The sequence below is a fragment of the Pipistrellus kuhlii genome, unplaced genomic scaffold (assembly GCF_014108245.1).
Source record: "Pipistrellus kuhlii isolate mPipKuh1 unplaced genomic scaffold, mPipKuh1.p scaffold_m20_p_1, whole genome shotgun sequence".
In the NCBI taxonomy this organism is placed as follows: domain Eukaryota; kingdom Metazoa; phylum Chordata; class Mammalia; order Chiroptera; family Vespertilionidae; genus Pipistrellus; species Pipistrellus kuhlii.
In genome coordinates this window covers 89,372,788-89,390,487 of record NW_023425404.1, presented here as the reverse complement: position 1 = coordinate 89,390,487, position 17,700 = coordinate 89,372,788, and the positions used below count along the sequence as shown (strand labels likewise).

The 17,700-nt window shown below is 43.6% G+C and overlaps 1 protein-coding gene across 14 annotated transcripts in view; it reads left to right on the top strand.

Moving 5' to 3' along the window:
- PML (PML nuclear body scaffold) overlaps window positions 1-17,700 on the top strand; it is an 80,842-nt gene that overhangs the window by 8,196 nt on the left and 54,946 nt on the right. For 13 of the 14 annotated variants that reach the window (XM_045587028.1, XM_045587035.1, XM_045587042.1 and 10 more), the window contains exons 3-4: window positions 14,575-15,155; window positions 16,656-16,726. In XM_045587028.1, the coding sequence (XP_045442984.1) occupies window positions 14,575-15,155; window positions 16,656-16,726 (652 nt within the window). Of the gene's footprint in view, window positions 1-14,574; window positions 15,156-16,655; window positions 16,727-17,231; window positions 17,691-17,700 lie in introns of those variants that run through there. The other variant, XM_036456233.2, reaches the window with a different exon arrangement.

Below are 17,700 nucleotides of genomic sequence, written 5' to 3'. Positions count from 1 at the left end.
TGGTTACTGAAAAAACTCAACTTGCTTTTTCTGCACAAAACCCACAACTTTCTTCAGGAATAAATCACTCTACCCTTGGACATTGAACTGATTAGGATACACGTTAAAGAGCGGCACCAGAGTTGGTCTTAAAGTGGGGCTGGTGGCATTTGGTCACCATGTCTGTGGGATCCATTCTTTCAGCCCACCTTCCTACTGTTTGGCAGGCCCTCTGCTATGTAATCCTATGTAATAAAAGGCTAACATGCAAATCGGCTGAATGGTGGAACTACTGGTCAATATGACATGCACTGACCACCAGGGAGCAGATGCTCAAGGCGGGAGCTGCCCCTTGGTGGTCAGTGCGCTTCCACAGGGGGAGTGCCACTTAGCCAGAAGCCTGGCGAGCACAGCGGCAGTGGCTCCATGGCAGCACTAAGGATGTCCGACTGATGGCTTAGGCCCACTCCCCAGTTGGACATCACCTGAGGGTTCCAGACTGTGAGAGGGCACAAGCCAGGCTGACGGACACCTTTCCCCCACCCTCTGCCTCCACCCGAGTGCACGAATTTCACACACTGGGCCTCTAGTAGGGAATAAATATGAACAGATACAGCCCTGGCCCTCCATGAGATCACAGTCTGGTGAAGGAACCAGGTCTGCTCTTAACATTTTGGGCTGCATGGTGCTATGAGGACACCTGCTCACCATCATCAGTCACTCTGTGCTTTGATAATTCCCTTTATTATACTGCCCTCAAGTTTACATTCTCCCTTGCCACTATCCCTGTCTGGTGTGTGCTCATTCAGTTTAAGGGCAGAAAGAAGAAGGAAGGTAAGCACAAAGGCAGATGATCTCAGAAAAGGCCACTTGCCCAGCCTAAATCTGCTAGGGAAGGCAGCTCCAAGAGGGTGTCAACATGCCTGACATATAAGGAAGGAGAAAGGGCATAGAGGTGGGAGGAGCAGGCTGAGGTAGCATGGAGACTGCTGCCTTCCAGGAGCTGCAGGTAAAGGTGTGCACAAAGCAATGTGCAGATGATGGTTTGTTGAGTTGTACACTTGAAACCTGTATGGTTTTGTGAACCAATGTTACCCCAATAAATTCAATTAAAAAAAAAAAAGAAACAGCAAATAAGAGGTTGATGAATTTAGACCTTCATAACAATCTAATTAAAATTTATTGTTATCTCCTTTATGTACAGTGCTCTTTATTGAAGGATAAACCATGTTATAAGTTGATGCAGGAAAAGAAAAGTCTTCCATGAGATTTGTTTGAGACTCAAATTTAATAGGAGGAGATGCAGAGTACTAGTAAAACACAGTGCTTATAATATATAATAGATATACAAATAAAAAGAATTCTTTAGATAAGGGGGAAAAAAGTGTGCATGAAAGCAGGGATTAGGTCAGACAAGATGAGCTAGGAGGAATCAGGGCTTTATCCTATAATTTCCAGGACATAGAATGTTCTCAGCTTGCTCCTTTCTCATGCAATTACTTTTGTTTCACCAGTTAATGACTTATAAAACATACTGTGCATGTCACCTTTTGGGACTCTGTTGGAAATCTGCTGATGGGTGTGAATGCAGAGAGTAGAAAGATCAGGTCCTTTCTATACTGTGCTACTGATTGAAATCAGTGAGTTTAGGAACAGGGAGACCAGTATTTGCTTCTTTAGCTGCATGCTTATTTATACTTCATTTAATTCCATAAATAATTTGAGGAGATTTACCACCATGCTGTTGGATTTGTGTGTCCAACAGAAACTGAAGCAAAGAATCTGAACCAAGGAAGAGTGAGCCACATTAGGAGATTGAGGTCATGGTGCAGGTGGGAGTGAGATCTGCAAGAGTGCACAGATGAAGGGGAGAAGGCCAGAGCCTGTCTGACCTAGAGGTCAAGGTGACTTCCACCCTTTCCATCATGTGTGATAGGGACGCTGAGTACTCTTCCCACCCAAGAGTAATATGGGTCTAGGATGCAGGTGGAGCTAAGACCAAAGTCTGGGTGTCATATCTCGAAGCTTGACCAGATTGGGTGGGGTAATTAATCCAGGGCCTTCAAGGTTGTAGCCAGAAAGAGCTTTAATTATAGTTGAGTGGAGAAAACAAAAGACTGATTAATAAAGTTTGGGAGGTATGATGATATCATAAACTGAGAAAAAGTCCCCAAGACCAGAAGTTGGAATCATCAGCAGCAGGTTGGGGAGAGGCATGCTGGGCAGGCCAGGGAAGGGTTCCAGGGCAGAGGTGGATATCATGCAGTGGCAAAGCTTGTGACAAGGAAGGGGAGCTCTGCTGGCTAAAGAAGAAATGGAAAAGACAGATCTTTCTGGGCCTACTTAGGGTCGGGGCTGGGTGGGGGTGGGGGAAGCCAGGAGCCAAGGGTGCCATCTCTAAGGAGTTCCCTTGCCCTCTGCATTCTAGCTGTCTGGCTGGCTTCTTATCCCTTCCCTGTCTGGTGTCCTCCGGGTATTCTCTGTGAAAGTATCAGTAAATTTGCATCTTATTGGTGATTGGTGATCTGGCTGGGATTGAATGCAGACCTAAAAAGAGCATCACATGGGCAGTAAAAAGGCTGCTGCTGGGAGTTAGACACAGTCAAATGACCCACTTTCTGTGAATTCACCCAAGAGACTTGGTTTCAGAGCCAGAAACAGCTGCCTTTCCTTTTTTCATGGAGTGGTGGTAGGGGAGATCGAAGGTAGATTTGGTTGAATAATATGTGAGTAAAAGGGATTCTCCTTCCCCTCCTTCCCCCCAATGTGCCCTTTTATGTTTTGGAGAAAGAATTTAAAGTAACCCAAGCCAAGATCTCTACTTTCTCCATCTGTAAAGAGTAGGCTTTGCTGCTCAGGGATGGAGACCATAGACATTTTATAAGAATTTTTAACAATAAGACTGGAAAGTATCAGGCTTTTGTCATTGATTTCTAACTCATAAGATTAAACTACCTGGAACCACATCCATCCATCTGTCCAGCCAGCCATTGAACAATCTTTTATTGAACATTTATTGCATGCCCAGCATTGTGACAACTGTTGCTGGGAGAATAAGAATCCCTGTCTTGGAAGTCTAGATCTGTGGAGGGTTTCTGTCTACCGAAAGTTGTGGGTACACACAGCCCTGTGCTCTGTGGCAGGGACCATTACATATTGGAAAACACGGTCAGATAAAGTGCAGAGGCAGTTTTAAGGAGGGGAAAGTTATGTTTAATTGGGAGGATGAAAGAGTTGACATTTGAGCTGTACCTTGACCTTAAAGGTTTGTGTGTATTAATTTTAACTAAGATAAATGTATAAATCAGTGGCACATTTTTATTTTGTGGCTTAAGCAAAAAAATGAGTGAATCACTTAAGTGAATAGGTGTGGAGCTGGCCTCTGGCCTTACTTTATTAGATATTGAAATTGTGTCACCAGGACCTATTTTTTTTGTTTGTTTGTTTGTTTGTTTTTTTCTTGTGACATAGATTTCCTCCAGCTCAGCTCCATCCTTGGCTGCCAAATGATTGCAGCAGCTCCAAAGGTTACACAACCTCATCCTGAAATCCAATGTCAGAGAATAAGAATCTTTTTCTCATGTGCTGAAAATGGGGAGTGTGGGGCTCCCTAAAGGTAAAGTCCAGTTCTGCCTGGTACAAAAAGAAAGAGGAGTGTGTCCTTCATGTGTCATGGAAAAACCAGTGCAAATGAAAGCAAAAAAGAGGAAAGATTCCAGGTGTGTGGGATGCAGTGGAGTAGAAACTGAAGTGCAGAATAGGTCTCTGCTAGCCTCAAGTGAAACTCCCTGACCCTTTGGGAGTTTGGTGCCTGGGCAGCCCCTTTCCAATAGAAAGCTTCCCTTTTCTAACATGGTCAGAGATGGACTGTCTGGTTGGATTCAACCTCTTGTTAACACAATAGAGCACTGTCCTATATTTTGTTTTGTTTTTTAATATATATTTTATTGATTTTTCACAGAGAGGAAGAAAGAGGGATAGAGAGTTAGAAACATCGATGAGAGAGAATCATCGATCAGCTGCCTCTTGCACAGCCCCCACTGGGGACGTGCCTGCAACCAAGGTACATGCCCTTGCCCGGAATCGAACCTGGGACCTTTCAGTCCGCAGGCCAACACTCTATCCACTGAGCCAAACCGGTCCCGGCTGTACTATTTTTTGAGATATTTTTCATGTGCTGTTACCATAAGTCCCACATTCTTCTGCCAGTAACATTTACTGGCATGTAAATTGTTTGTATCACATCATAAGATTTTTGAGGAAGAGAGAACTGTTATCCTTGTATAAATGAGGCAAGAGGTGAGAGCATTCATGGGAGCTAACCCAAACAGGAGGGCTTGCCCATGTCGGGGCCACACAGGATGCCGGTTCACCTGTCTACAGACAGTGCTCCTTTCCTGCTATTGCTGGCTTCTGCATTCAGGCACTCATCAACTAATAACTGGGTGGAGTTGCAAAAAAGGATTCTATAAGTCACTTGTTTAGAACTTAGAGTGTATTTCCCTTAGGATTAGATTATTAAGAGGAAGCATGATATTCAGGCAGTATTAAAATTTAATTTCCCTTTACATTAATGGAAGGAAAAGGAACTGAAGTAAAATTGGATCTGCTAAGCTTCAAAGAAATATTTCTTCATCCTAAAATATTTTCCTAAAAGATCTCTTTAAGATTAAATCAAACAATTATGAAGACATTAAGTGCTTTTAATGAAATGCTTCCATTTCAGACAGTAGTGACTGAGCCCCTTGCTATGAAAGGTCCGGATGGTCCCCTGCCATGTCACAATTGCTCCAATAGACAGCACTGGTCCTTTTACTTTGACATCACCTTTCATGGATTTTTAAATTTTTTATTCAGCTCTTGGTTGGATGCATGTTGTCAATCAGCAGTTTTTCTTCCCAGAAGGATGACTGTGTTCTGAATTCCTATCTCTTGGTGTGAGAATGTCTGTTGGTTGCTCTTATACTTGAATGACTTCTTGTCCAAGTCTAATATTTATCCCTGCATCACACTTTTTCTTTTAGAACTTTGTAAACTTGGCTGCATTGTCTTCCAACATCAACTGTTCGTGAGGAGAGGTCTGAGGCCTGATATACTTGCTTTTTCCGTCTTAATGCCTAGAGATCTTTTTTATTCTTGAAATTTATTAATTTAATCAAGCTGTCTTGGTGTTGAGCATTTTATATAAAATTATTCTGGAACCTGGTATGCTTCTTCAATCTAATAATTCTGTTTATTTTATTGAAGTTTTTGTAGATCTCTTCTCTCTCCTTATTTTCTTCTTTTTGCTCTATTACCATTAGTATTACAATTTTTAATTTATTATTTTAAGTGTTTTTCAGATTACTAATCTGAACAATCCTACCTAATAAAAGAGCAATATGCAAATTAACCGTCACTCTGCTCCACAAGCCACGCACACAAGCCAATCAGAGCAAGTATGCAAATAAACCCAACCAAGATGGCTACAGCCACAGAGAGCAGAAGGGAGGCATTTCCCGGGCAATGGAGAAAGCCAAGCTTTCCACCAGCCCTTGCCAGCCTAAGCCTCCACTCAAGGCTACAAAGTTTCAATTATAGAAGGTAAACAAATCCAAACAGAAACGGCTGCCACCACTGAGCAAGCAGGAGGCTTGGCTCCGTTCCAGGATACAAAGTTTCAATTGTAGAAAGTAATATATCCCAGATACCAGGGTCTCCACTTGGGTCACTGGGTGGCGTGGTTGGCCTGCAAACCACCACAGGCCCCTTGCTCAGGCTGCCCCAAGGGAACCCCCACCCTTATCTGGGACACCCTTCAGGGCAAACCAGCTGGCCCCACCTGTGCACCAGGCCTCTATCCTATCTAATAAAAGAGTAATATGCAGATTGACCATCACTCCAACACACAATATGGCTGCCCCCATGTTGTCAAAAATCCTGCCCCTATGTGAACACAAGATGGCCAGCAGGGGAGGGCAGTTGGGAGGCACCGGGCCTGCCAGAGAGGGCAGTTGAAGGCGATCAACCCTGCAGGGAAGGGCAGTTAGGGGTGACCAGGCCGGCAGAGGGAGGAAGTTGGGGGCAAACGGGCTGGCAGGGGAGCAGTTAGACATCAATCAGACTGGCATGGGAGTGGTTAGGAGGTATCAGGCTGGCAGGCAGAAGCGGTTAGGGGCAATCAGGAAGGCAGGCAGGTGAGCAGTTGGGAGCCAGCAGTCCTGGATTGTGAGAGGGATGTCCCAAATTGGAGAGGGTGCAGGCTGGGCTGAGGAACAAACCGCCCCCCCTCCCCGCTCCCATGCATTAATTTCGTGCACTGGGCTTTTAGTATTATTATAATTTGGGGGAAGTTACTTAATGACTATTGAATGATTAATGAAGAGCAAAACCACAGTGTACATTCAAAGCTACATAAAATCACTGTACACACATTTTTATAAAGGTACTTGAGAATATCAAAATTGTGTCACATAAATTTCACTGCCTATTTCTCTGTCACCAGATTCTATTAACATTTAATTATTAACTTTAGTCTTTTAATTTTCTAACAAATTCCTGCTTTGGCATACTTTATAATTGGATTTATCCTGCCAATAGAGTTGGTGGGGTATTTTGAGAGTGGCATGACTAAAGAGACGAAGTGCCTGTTTATACCATGTTATCAATACTTAACTCATATTGTATGAAATTATTGTTATCTTAACTATCAAGTACCATTTTTCTTACTCATGGTTTTAATTAATTGATTGTTTTAGCTATTTCTATTTCTTGCCATTTCATTTCCTGAAATTAGATCAGGTTTAAATAGCTTGATAATCACTGTACTTATCTAAGTGATAAACTTTGTCTTACTATCTTGTAACATTTACTGGCATATAAATTCATGTTGCATTAATGTTCACTAATATAATTGTAGTGCATTATTTTAAAACTCAATAAATTTCCCCAAGTGACCTAACTGTTCCCAAAAGTGAATCTCCTTTATGAACATGTAACTTATATGATGCTTTAAAAATGTCTTGCACTTGATACTCTTCCAACTGTACTTCTGAGGTGCATCATTGCAGTCTCCTCAGCATATGACAATAATCACATTTTAGAAATATCATCTTGGTGGCACTGGTAAGGGTTGATTAGAGAGACCAGAGGCAGGGAGGCCTATTGGAGAACAGTGCCAAAGGAGATAATCCCTAGTGGGGCAAGAACAAAAGCAGTAGCAATGGGAACTCATTTAGGAACCAGGATTCTGCCATAGTGACCTTTATATTCTATCTGCATGCCTGCACATAATTGTAGTTGGTACTCAGTAAATTTTTTAAAGTAAATGAAGATAGAATCAACAAGGCAATGAGTTCTTGCTGAAGCAATAGAGGATTGGGAGGAATCTGGAATTCCCCCTGGTCTTTGAGTTGTAGATAGTGCCACTCAATGCTATAAAGAGGGCAGGAGGGGCAGGGGTACCATACAGCAATGCATCTGCTACCTACTGAATGAGTTATGTGGCCTAATAGAACATTGTATACCATGGTTATACTTTCCCTATGTCTTGGGAGCAGGGACCCACAAGAAGAGTGGGGAAGAAAAGGCACAAATTTTCTTGTCCTCATTCATAGATATGAAGCCAGCATAAGAAACAGTGTGAAACAGACAAGATTTCTTCCATTTACCTTTTCTTGCTGCTTCTCTTAACTAGTATCTTTAGTATCTTCCTCTCAGAGCCCCCAGGTTCTCCCATCTCAGTCATCTTCTTCTCAACCAATGAATAATTAGAAGATTGAGGGCCATAGAAATAATGGTTTCACTCTCTTCAGGTATCCCAGGCTCTATAATTACCTATCTCCTCTCCTGGCTTCAGAAGTCTTATTTCCTCTAGCGCATAGGAGGAAACCAGTCTGGTTAAATGCATTCCATACTACTGTGTAAAAGACTGATGAGTCCCTTTAACTGCCCTCTAGCTAATTATTTGAGATTCCAGAAGAGGCTCTCCTTTTGCTACCTCTCCAAAGTGAAAGCTCCCAGTCCACTCTTGTGAGCGGGTGCATAGAGGTGGTGAAGTGGGGAGTTTTTCAGTTGTTGTTTAGGCAAGCCAGGCCTTGCCCTGAAGTCTTGCTTGGGGCTGGCTTCCTCCAGTAATCCTATTTTTATAGGGCTTTTGCTTCCTGCCTTTATGAGATACCCTATTTCCTAGAACAACAGAAGTAGCCTCCTGCTCTGGTCCCAGCAAGAGGTGTGGCTTTCCATACTGGGAAGGGGACAGCCCAGGGACAATACTTGATGGTGATGTTTCCTTACTGTCTAAGGTTGAAAGATTCACCCACTGAACAGTGGGGCTACCCATGTGTATTTGTGTAGTTAATGCCCCCTCTTTTTTAATGGCTCCAGAATGTCCCATGTATACCTGGCACTATGCTGGTCACCTCACATACACCAGCCTATCTTTGTCCTTGCAACAGTCTATGAGAGAGGCATCCTTATCCTCATTTTGTGGGTGGGCAAATGAAGTCCCAGAGACAGTAATTTATGCAAGGCCTCTTAGTTAAGAATTGAAAGAGCTCAGATTCAGGAGTCTATCCTCCTCCAGAACTCATACCCTTTATGCTTTTAGGTGGTTTCTGGCATGACAATTTAGACAGAAGCAGCATTAGGATGGAAAAACTGAAAACCTAGGAAACATGTTGGGGATTCATGTAAAATACAATGTAGTTAATTCACTGTATAGCCATAAAGGAGTAAGTGAAACTGTACATCTCAGGGAAGAAGAGAAAGCTTTGTAGTAATTCCTAGAGGGGATATTCTTCAAGGGTTCCCCATTGATTCCTACTTAAAATCCAAGTTCCTTCACCTAAAATTAATTTTGGGAACTTTTGGAAAATCTAAACAGGTGATAAGATAAAGAGGTAACTCTTAGCAATATACACCTTTTCCTTTCCTTACTATCTCTGTAATCATCTAAAACAAAATAAATAACTCTTATGTCTCTTAACTTGCTTTTCTTATTATAGGATGCCGTGAATATCTTTCCAAAAAATATACAGTTTTGAGTTCTTATATAGTTGCATCTGTTGATTATATGATTTCTTCCATTTCTTTTGTGGTTATAATGAAGCATCCATCTTATATAAAAACTGCTGTTTGAAATTTTAACCATGCTATTATGTCCAGGACAGAGTTGTCAGTGCTGGTACCAGGCCAGGCCTTGAGAATGGTCTCATGGCCCCTTCCCAGCATGCAGGCCTTCTTTTTCAGAAGGCCTGGAAGTCTCATTCCAAATTTAGAAGACAAAGAGCTAGAAAAAATATAAATAGAAAAAGTTTCCTCCATATGGTGGGTGGGGTGGGGGGCTCAGAATTTGAAAGACACATTTTTCTCTGGGCCTGTGCCTAATTATAATAAAATGTAACTCCCCTGTCTCTAAGTGTTGCTTGATTTTCTCTGGTCTTCTGTAACATTAAGATCTTTACTATTACGAGAATAGTTAGTCAACTATAGTATATCTATGGAAGCATCTTCTCATTTAATTCTGTGAGTCATCAGAAATATATCTTGGAGTCTGTACAAAGCAAAGCTCTAACTTGATCTGCCCCCCCATACCAGCCATTTTCCCCTGATCCCAATTGTTGAAAATCCCTTTAATAGCCATTAGTTTGGCATGCTTTCTTCATTGTATAAAATATCATTCTTGTTGATGTCAAGGCCTTACTTTAGGACTATCTGGTCTGTTCTGCTGATCTTTCTCTTGAATTTTAGACTAGTTCCACACTTTGAATAATGAAAGTTCTATAATGTGTTATCTAGCAGAGAAAATTCATCTTCCTTACACTAATTTTTCAGAAATTTCTTACCTGTTTGATCCATTTATTCCATCATGTGAAATTTAGAATCAGTTGGTTAAGTTTCAAAATCTATTTGTAGACTTTTGCTAAAATCTCTCACACAAGCTGTAGTTGGTGACAGCATGCCCCAAACCTGTCAATAAAAGGCCCAAGACCTGACACTAGCATCAGCCTGCTTTGCTTCACAGCTGGGCTTCCAAGTTCAATACAAATAGCAAATAACAGCCGTCTGCAGATCCTTCTATAGCTCCTGCCTGGTGTCCCAAGCTGTGGCTGACTTTGCACCTCCCTGGAGGCCCTAGAGCCAGTGCACCAGTGGACAGCTTCAGACCATAGCAGATTACAACTCTACACATCCCAAGCGTCACACACAAGAAGCAGATTCTGTGAACACCAAAGCTTCACTGAAGCAAGTCCTGCTCCATAAGGGAGTTTTTTGCACAGCAGCTCTCCCACTGTAGTTGCAGCTAGTCCTCACAGCCAATTGGCCTAGAAGTCACCTCCTCCCAGCTACACCAACAGCAATCAAGGTTGAAATACAAAAAGACTGTGCACACTGACCACACAGGGGTGCACCTAGAGTGCCCAACTCAAGTGATTGGGGAGGCTCAGCCACTGGACCCTACAGAACAAACACTACACTCTACCAATTCCAGGAGACATAGCAGCTCTACCTAATACATAGAAACAAACATAGGGAAACAGCCAAAAGGCAGAGACAAAGAAAAATGTCAAAAATGAAAGAAATGAGAGAAACCAAGATGGCAGCATAGGTAAACACCTGGACTTGCTGCCTTGCACAACTACTTCAAAACTACAACTAAAAGACAAAATGGGTATCATTCAGAACCACGGGAAGGCTGGCTGAGTGGAAATTATACAACTAGAAGGAAAGTGAAAAGTACACTGAGACTCGGAGGAGGTGCAGAAGTGAAGTGCAGAAGAATGGAGGCGCGCGCACAGAAAGGGCGATCAACTGAGTACACTGTTGTCTTTTTCAATCAGGAGGGAGCTACAAGCTCCCAACTGCTCTAAACTCCAGTTTCAGGCAAAATTCTGGGGACCCAAACTCATACGGGGAGAAACTGGACTATCTGGTATCAGGAGGAACTCAAGGATGGTTTTTCTCAGAGATACTTCCTGTACAGTGCTGTGGGACACAGAGACACAGGACCTGTTTCAGGCAGGGCTGACAGTCAGCTATTGCTGTTTGCTCCACCCTGGTGATTCCCTGAGACCCTGCCCCACCAAATTTACAACCCACCCAAGCTGTGCACAGAGGCTTTTGCATATAAATGGCCTGGCCCTTTGCAATCTGAAACCTAATGTACTGAAGCTAGGTCAAAGAGCCCCAGAGCCTCCAAAAGAAGACCCAAGGCCCCACAGCAGCTTGCATTGCTTCACAGCTGGACCTCATCTGGGCACCTCCAAAACCCAAACAAAGAATAGGAATCTGCAGATCTCTCCACAGCTCCTGCTGGATGGCCTCTCTCCTTGGAGATTTAAGAGCCAGTTTAAACGCTGGTCAGAGAGAGACCATCCAGATTACAACTCTTCAGATCCATAAGAGAGACACACTCAGGGGGAAGACTCAATGAGCACCAAAGCCCCATTGAAGCAAATGTTGCCACATAAGGGTGTCTCCAGCTCAGAAGTTCTCCCATCATAGACACAGCTGATCCGCACAGCCAATTGGCCTGAAGGTCAATTCCTCCCAGTGATACCAATAACAATCAAGGCTTAACTACAAGACTGTGCACACAGCCCACAAAGGGGTGCACCAAGTGTATCCACCTCAGGTAACTGAGAAGGCTGAGCCTCTGGGCCCTATAGGACACTTAGCACACAAAGCCACTCTATCAACTAAGGAAAGCAGCCAAAATGCAGAGATGAAGAAACAGGTCACAAATGAAAGAAATGGATGAAAGCAAACTACTGAATATAGAGTTCAAAACCATGGTTATAAAGACTACTCAAGAATCTTCTAGAAACTGCGGATAAATTTAGTGAGATCCTCAAGGATATAAAAAAGGACTAACTAAAAATTAAGCATACACTGACTAAAATAAAGAATAATATACAGAGATCCAATAGCAGACTAGAGGATCCCAAGAATCAAGTCAAAGATTTAAAATATGAAGAAGCAAAAAACACCCAACCAGAAAAGAAAAAAGAACCCCAAAATATTAAAATAGTGCAAGGAGCCTCTGGGACAACTTCAAGCATACCAACATCAGAATTATGGGGTACCAGAAAAAGAGAGAGGGCAAGATATTGAAAACCTATTTGAAGAAATAATGACAGAAAACTTCCCCCACCTGGTGAAAGAAATAGATTTACAAGTCCAGGAAGCGCAGAGAACCCCAAACAAAAGGAATCCAAAGAGAACCACACCAAAACACATCATAATTAAAATGCCAAGAGCAAATGACAAAGAGCATCTCACAAGCAGCAAGAGAAAAACAGTTAGTTACCTACAAGGGAGTACCCCTACGACTGTCAGCTGATTTCTCAACAGAAACTATGCAGGCCAAAAGGGAGTGGCAAGAAATATTCAAAGTGATGAACAGCAAGAACCTACAACCAAGATTACTCTACCCAGCAAAGCTGTCATTTAGAATTGAGGGTTAGATAAATAGCTTCACAAACAATATAGAGCTAAAGAAGTTCATCACTACCAAACCAGTATAACATGAAATGCTGAAGAGTATTCTTTAAGAAAAGTAAGAAGAAGGAGGAAAGGAGGAGAAGAGATTTAAAAAATATGAACAATAAAATGGCAATAAATACATATCTACCAATAATTAAATCTAAAAATCAAAATAAGTGAACAAGAAATCTAATGAACCAAATAAACTGGTAAATAAAATAGAATCAGAGGCATGGAAGCATGGAATAGACTCATGAATCTCAGAGGGAAAGGGATGGGGGGACAGGGACAGTAAGAGATTTACCAAAGATCTTAACCTATGGACACATACAATAGGGTGGTGAAAGCCTAGGATGGGGTGGGAACCGGGTGGAGGGGGACATTGGGGACAAGAAAGGAGGAGATCTGTAATACTCTCAGCAATAAGGATTATAGCCGAAACCGGCTTGGCTCAGTGGATTGAGTGTCGGTCTGCAGACTGAAAGGTCCCAGGTTCGATGTCAGCAAAGTTGTCTTCCTTCTAAAGCCAGGGTGGGGAACCTCTGGCCCATGGGCTGTATGAGGCCTTTAAAATCATTTGGTCTGGCCCTGCCAAAGCACTAGTGGTGAATTAATTAAATATTTGACCAACTGTAGCAGGCTAATCTTTAAGCTGATAATTTTGTGTGTCCCAAGAATGGTGTTATAAATATCCAATGGCACTTGGCAGAAAAAGGTTCCCCATCCTTGTTCTAGAGGCTGCTAGCATTCCTTGGTTCATGACCTACCTGTTACATCTTCAAAGCCAGCATGATAGTATCACTTTGACCTCTGCTTCTATGATCACTTCTTCCTTCTTTCACTCTCTTGCCTCCTCCCCTTTCCTTTATAAGGCCTCTGTGATCTTCCTCTGTGGGGAACCTTTTTCTGCCAAGTGCCATTGGATATTTATAACATCAATCCAGGATGATCTCCCCATCTTAAGATTCTAAATGTAATCACACTTGCAAAGCCCTTTATGCCATGTAAGCTACCATATTCAAAGGGAATTGTTACACTGATGGGGCCATTATTCTGTCTACCACAGTTTGCATCTTACCATTTACTAATTGTGTGACCTTGGACAAATGGCATAATAGTTTCTGCCCCATAGGATTTTGGGAGGATTAAATGAGTTAATATTTATCATTAATGATTGTGTCTGACATATAGTAAATGCTATATAATTATCTGCTAGCTGAAATCTATTAAGAAAATAAAAATATACACATTCTTTGACCTGGCAATACTCCTTTTGATCATCTCTTTCATAGAAGCAAAAACATCCATGCATTAGGTTACATAAAATATTGTTCATATTAGCCAAAAAGAAAAAGAGGAAAAAAATAAAATTAAAAAATGTATAAACAGAAAGTCATTGTTATGTCTGTTAACAGGAGAATGATTGAATCAGTTGTAATCCATATGGTATATAATGAGCTATTAAAGAAAATATGTTAACTCTATATTTAAAAAACCCAGAACAATATCCTGAATGAAAGTTAAATTAGAGGAGGAAGTTACAAAGTAATGCATAATCTCATTTTTTAAAGTACAAGCATCACCCCCCCCCCAAAAAAATCATCATTTGAGTCAACCTTTAAACCTCTGAATGTCTAATTTTCTTCATCTATGAAATGAGGATAACAATCATTCTCCCCTAACTGGCTAGATCTAGCAAGGATGAGCTGGGATGAAATGTACTAAGTCCTTAGACTCCTGCAAGCAGCTGCATAGTCTGGATATTTGTGTAAAGTGGTTTGAATGGAGAGAGGTGTGAAAGGATGTACCCAGGATGGTCACTTGGTTACCTGGCACATGAGGAAAGGAAATTCAGAAGTGGTGGGAAGAGATGATTGATGTTTTAAACATGTCTTTGCATTGTTTCATGGATGGAGACTACTAGCCACTGTTACTTAGTAACTTTAATATTCTAATGTTTTATTGGTAGTTTGGATACCACCACCATAGCCACAAACACTGAATTGGGGAAAGCACAAGCCTGGAAACATACCATGATTCAAAATTTTGTAATTTTTTAAGAGGAATGAATAAAAAGGGGGATGGGGAAGCAGGAGAACCCTAAATCAGGCTTGCCTTTTATGTCTGCAGCATCTACTGCCGAGGCTGCTCCAAGCCGCTGTGCTGCTCTTGTGCGCTCCTGGACAGCGGTCACAGTGACCTCAAGTGCGACATCACCTCAGAGATCCAACAGCGGCAGGAAGAGCTGGATACCATGACGCAGGCATTGCAGGAGCAGGACAGTGCCTTCGGCGTGGCGCAGGCACAAATGCGGTCAGCTGTTAGCCAGCTGGGGCGCGTGCGCACCAACGTGGAGGAGCTGATCCGCTCACATGTACGCCAGCTAGTAGCCCATGTGCAGGCGCAGGAAAAGGAGCTGCTGGAAGCAGTGAACATGCGATATCAGAGCGAGTACAAGAAGATCGCCGGCCAGTTGGGGCAACTGGACGCCGTGCTGCAGCGCATCCGCACGGGCAGCGTGCTCGTGCAGAGGATGAAGCGCTATGCCTCGGACCAGGAGGTGCTGGACATGCACGGCTTCCTACGAGAGGCGCTCCGCCGCCTGCACCAAGAGGAGCCCCAGAGACTGCAAGCAGCTGTGCGCGCTGATAGCTTCGAGGAATTCAAGGAGCGCCTGCAGGACCTCGTCTCCTGCATCACCCAGGGAACAGGTGAGTGCCCGAGGGGGCCGGCCTGTTTACCGTGGTGGGCTGTGCCTTGCTGCTCCCTGAGGAAGGCGGGCAGGAAGGATCATTTCCTGTGACAGAAAGGGAAACGGGCTTTTTTATTGTCTTGGATTTGATCACATTGTAGGTTCCAGGACACAGGATAAGGTAGAATGGAGCCCCCAACTTGGGGCTGCAGCCACTCAGAGGGATCACTTTTTACTAATGTTCAAGACCCTGCGAATTAGCTGTGATCTTGTGACCCTTGGGGAAGTTAAAAAAACTACAGTGCTGAGACCTAGACCCAATATCATTTTAGCTCCAGAGGGACCGACCACTCCAGAAGATTCTCTAACGTGTTCAGCAGCAGAGAAGTCAACTAAAATATGAGGTCACGCAGATGTGGACTGGGAAAAACCCATGGGGTGGCTGGGAAAGCCCCTTGAGGTGGCTGGGTGCTTACCCCAAAGAACATTATAGCTCAGTGGAGATTATTTGCCACCAGAATGGCCTGCCATCTGGACCAACTGCCACTTTGTGGGCCCTACCGATATTGGGCACTTGGGAGGTGGAAAAAAGCAGACCAGTTCCTCACTTCAAGTTGTCCAGTCCAAAAGGGGGCATATCTCACAGCTGGAGAAAGAGACAGAGCTTAGCTCTGCAGTTCAAATTCAGGCCTTATAGCAGCTCCAAAGAGCTGGATACGGCAGGGGACTTTCAAGATACTTGAAAGGGGTGGGGATGTGTGAGAGGGCCTCCAGGGTGAGGAGGCTTTAATGATTTCTTGAGAAAAATCTCTGGAGTGGAATCTGAGCTATGGACAGCTGATATGAAAAAGGGGAGGGAAGCTAAGAATCTGAAGGCCCCAGGGCTGGTGTCAGTGAGAAAGGGCTTACTCCTTCCTGTCCTTGGAACTGATGGATATGGGCTCATAAAAGTAAAGTGGGCACGGACTTGTGCCTTCTCCATCAAGGCAGTGAATGTTACTCCGTATATGGGAAATGACCCCACAGACTTTTAGACAGCTTGCCTTGGGGGTTGTAACTAGGCTGTGACAAAGACAGGAGTTACATATTTTAATCTAAAGCCTGAGTGATTTAGATTAGGTTTAATGAAATCCAGGCTGCAGGTCAGAAGAGTATCATGGAGCTCTCACTGTACGCAGAGAAGTCAGCAAGCAGTAACACCTTTAGCATCATGCACATTTTGCTTTCGTGTTGGCCTAGAGATGGAGAGAGGTGTACTTGTTTGGGCGAAAGGCAAGTGCTCACTAATGCTAATTACTACCCCTTTCTCCCTTCTGGCTAGGTTCATGCCCACTGTAGTCAGGGAGCTTTCCTTCCAACTCTTCGCCCCTCCATGGAATGCTCCAGTGTTGTGAGAGACTCTGATATCTAAGAAAAGCAATAGGCAAATTCCCTCTTTCCCTCTTTTACTGTCCCAGGCCAGGATTCCTCTCACCAGGAGTGTCCCTAGCCCGCTTATGACCTTCTCTGTGTTCTGCAGATGCAGCTCTACCCAGAAGAGCCAGCCCAGAGGCTACCAGCACTTCAAGGGAGCCTTCTGACGTTGATCTGGTGAGATGGGTTTGAGGTCTGACAGGGAGGCGGCACAGTCCAGAAGGTCAGGCAGAAAGTAAACTGAGTGCTGTCCCTGTATCTGCAGGTAATAGAGTAATGAGAATGCCTGAAAAATGAACAGCAAGTTGCTGGACTGGAGCTTTCAGTGGGAGAGAGGATTCGTGGCTTTCTCCGAGTTCCTAAATGCCACTGGAGCTCTTGATAGGTTCAGGAGCAGTTAAGTCTTAGGAATAGACAGAAGGCGAAGGAAGTGACCACTGATGGGCACCCCTAATGACCTCTCCCTTCCCTGCACCCCAGATATTTGAGTCTTTTCCTGCACCCCACCCCAGATATTTGAGTCTCCACAGAAGAATGGAGAATGAGGCCAGGAGTCAGACCTCCACCCAGCAGCCTGGGGTCGATTGGTATGATTTCAGGGTCAGCATATATCCAAGAGCCATAGTTTCTCAAGAATTGAAAGCTACCCATTCCTCCTCTAATGTTTGCGTTCATTTTGCAGTACCCCTGACCTGTCACCGTTCAGCTTTTATCCACACACCCTTAAGGACAGGAAGCTCACTCATTCTTGAAGGTTGTCACACCATCTCTGGACTGCTCTGACTTAGAGCATTTCCCTGGGTACTCTTTGGCTTGCCCTCTTGGGTGCTTGCATGCATGGCACTCTCCACCAGGATCCATTTCCTCGGTTCCTTCCAGAACCAGGAATCTGGTCTCCTCCCCATCCTGCTTATCCAGGTTTGCATGTGCCTGCCTGTCCAGGACTGATCTGACATCCATGAAAAGCAGGTCTTCTGGTGTGGGTGGTCAGGATGGCAAGCCTTCCTGGATTCACTTTACTATGGCATGGCCCATAGGAGAGGGAAAATGCTGAAGGCTAAGGCAATCAGTGTAGGCTTCCTGGAGGAGGCAGGACTTTTAGATATGAGTATTTTACAGCTAGGAGAGAGCATAGAGTCTAACACACACAC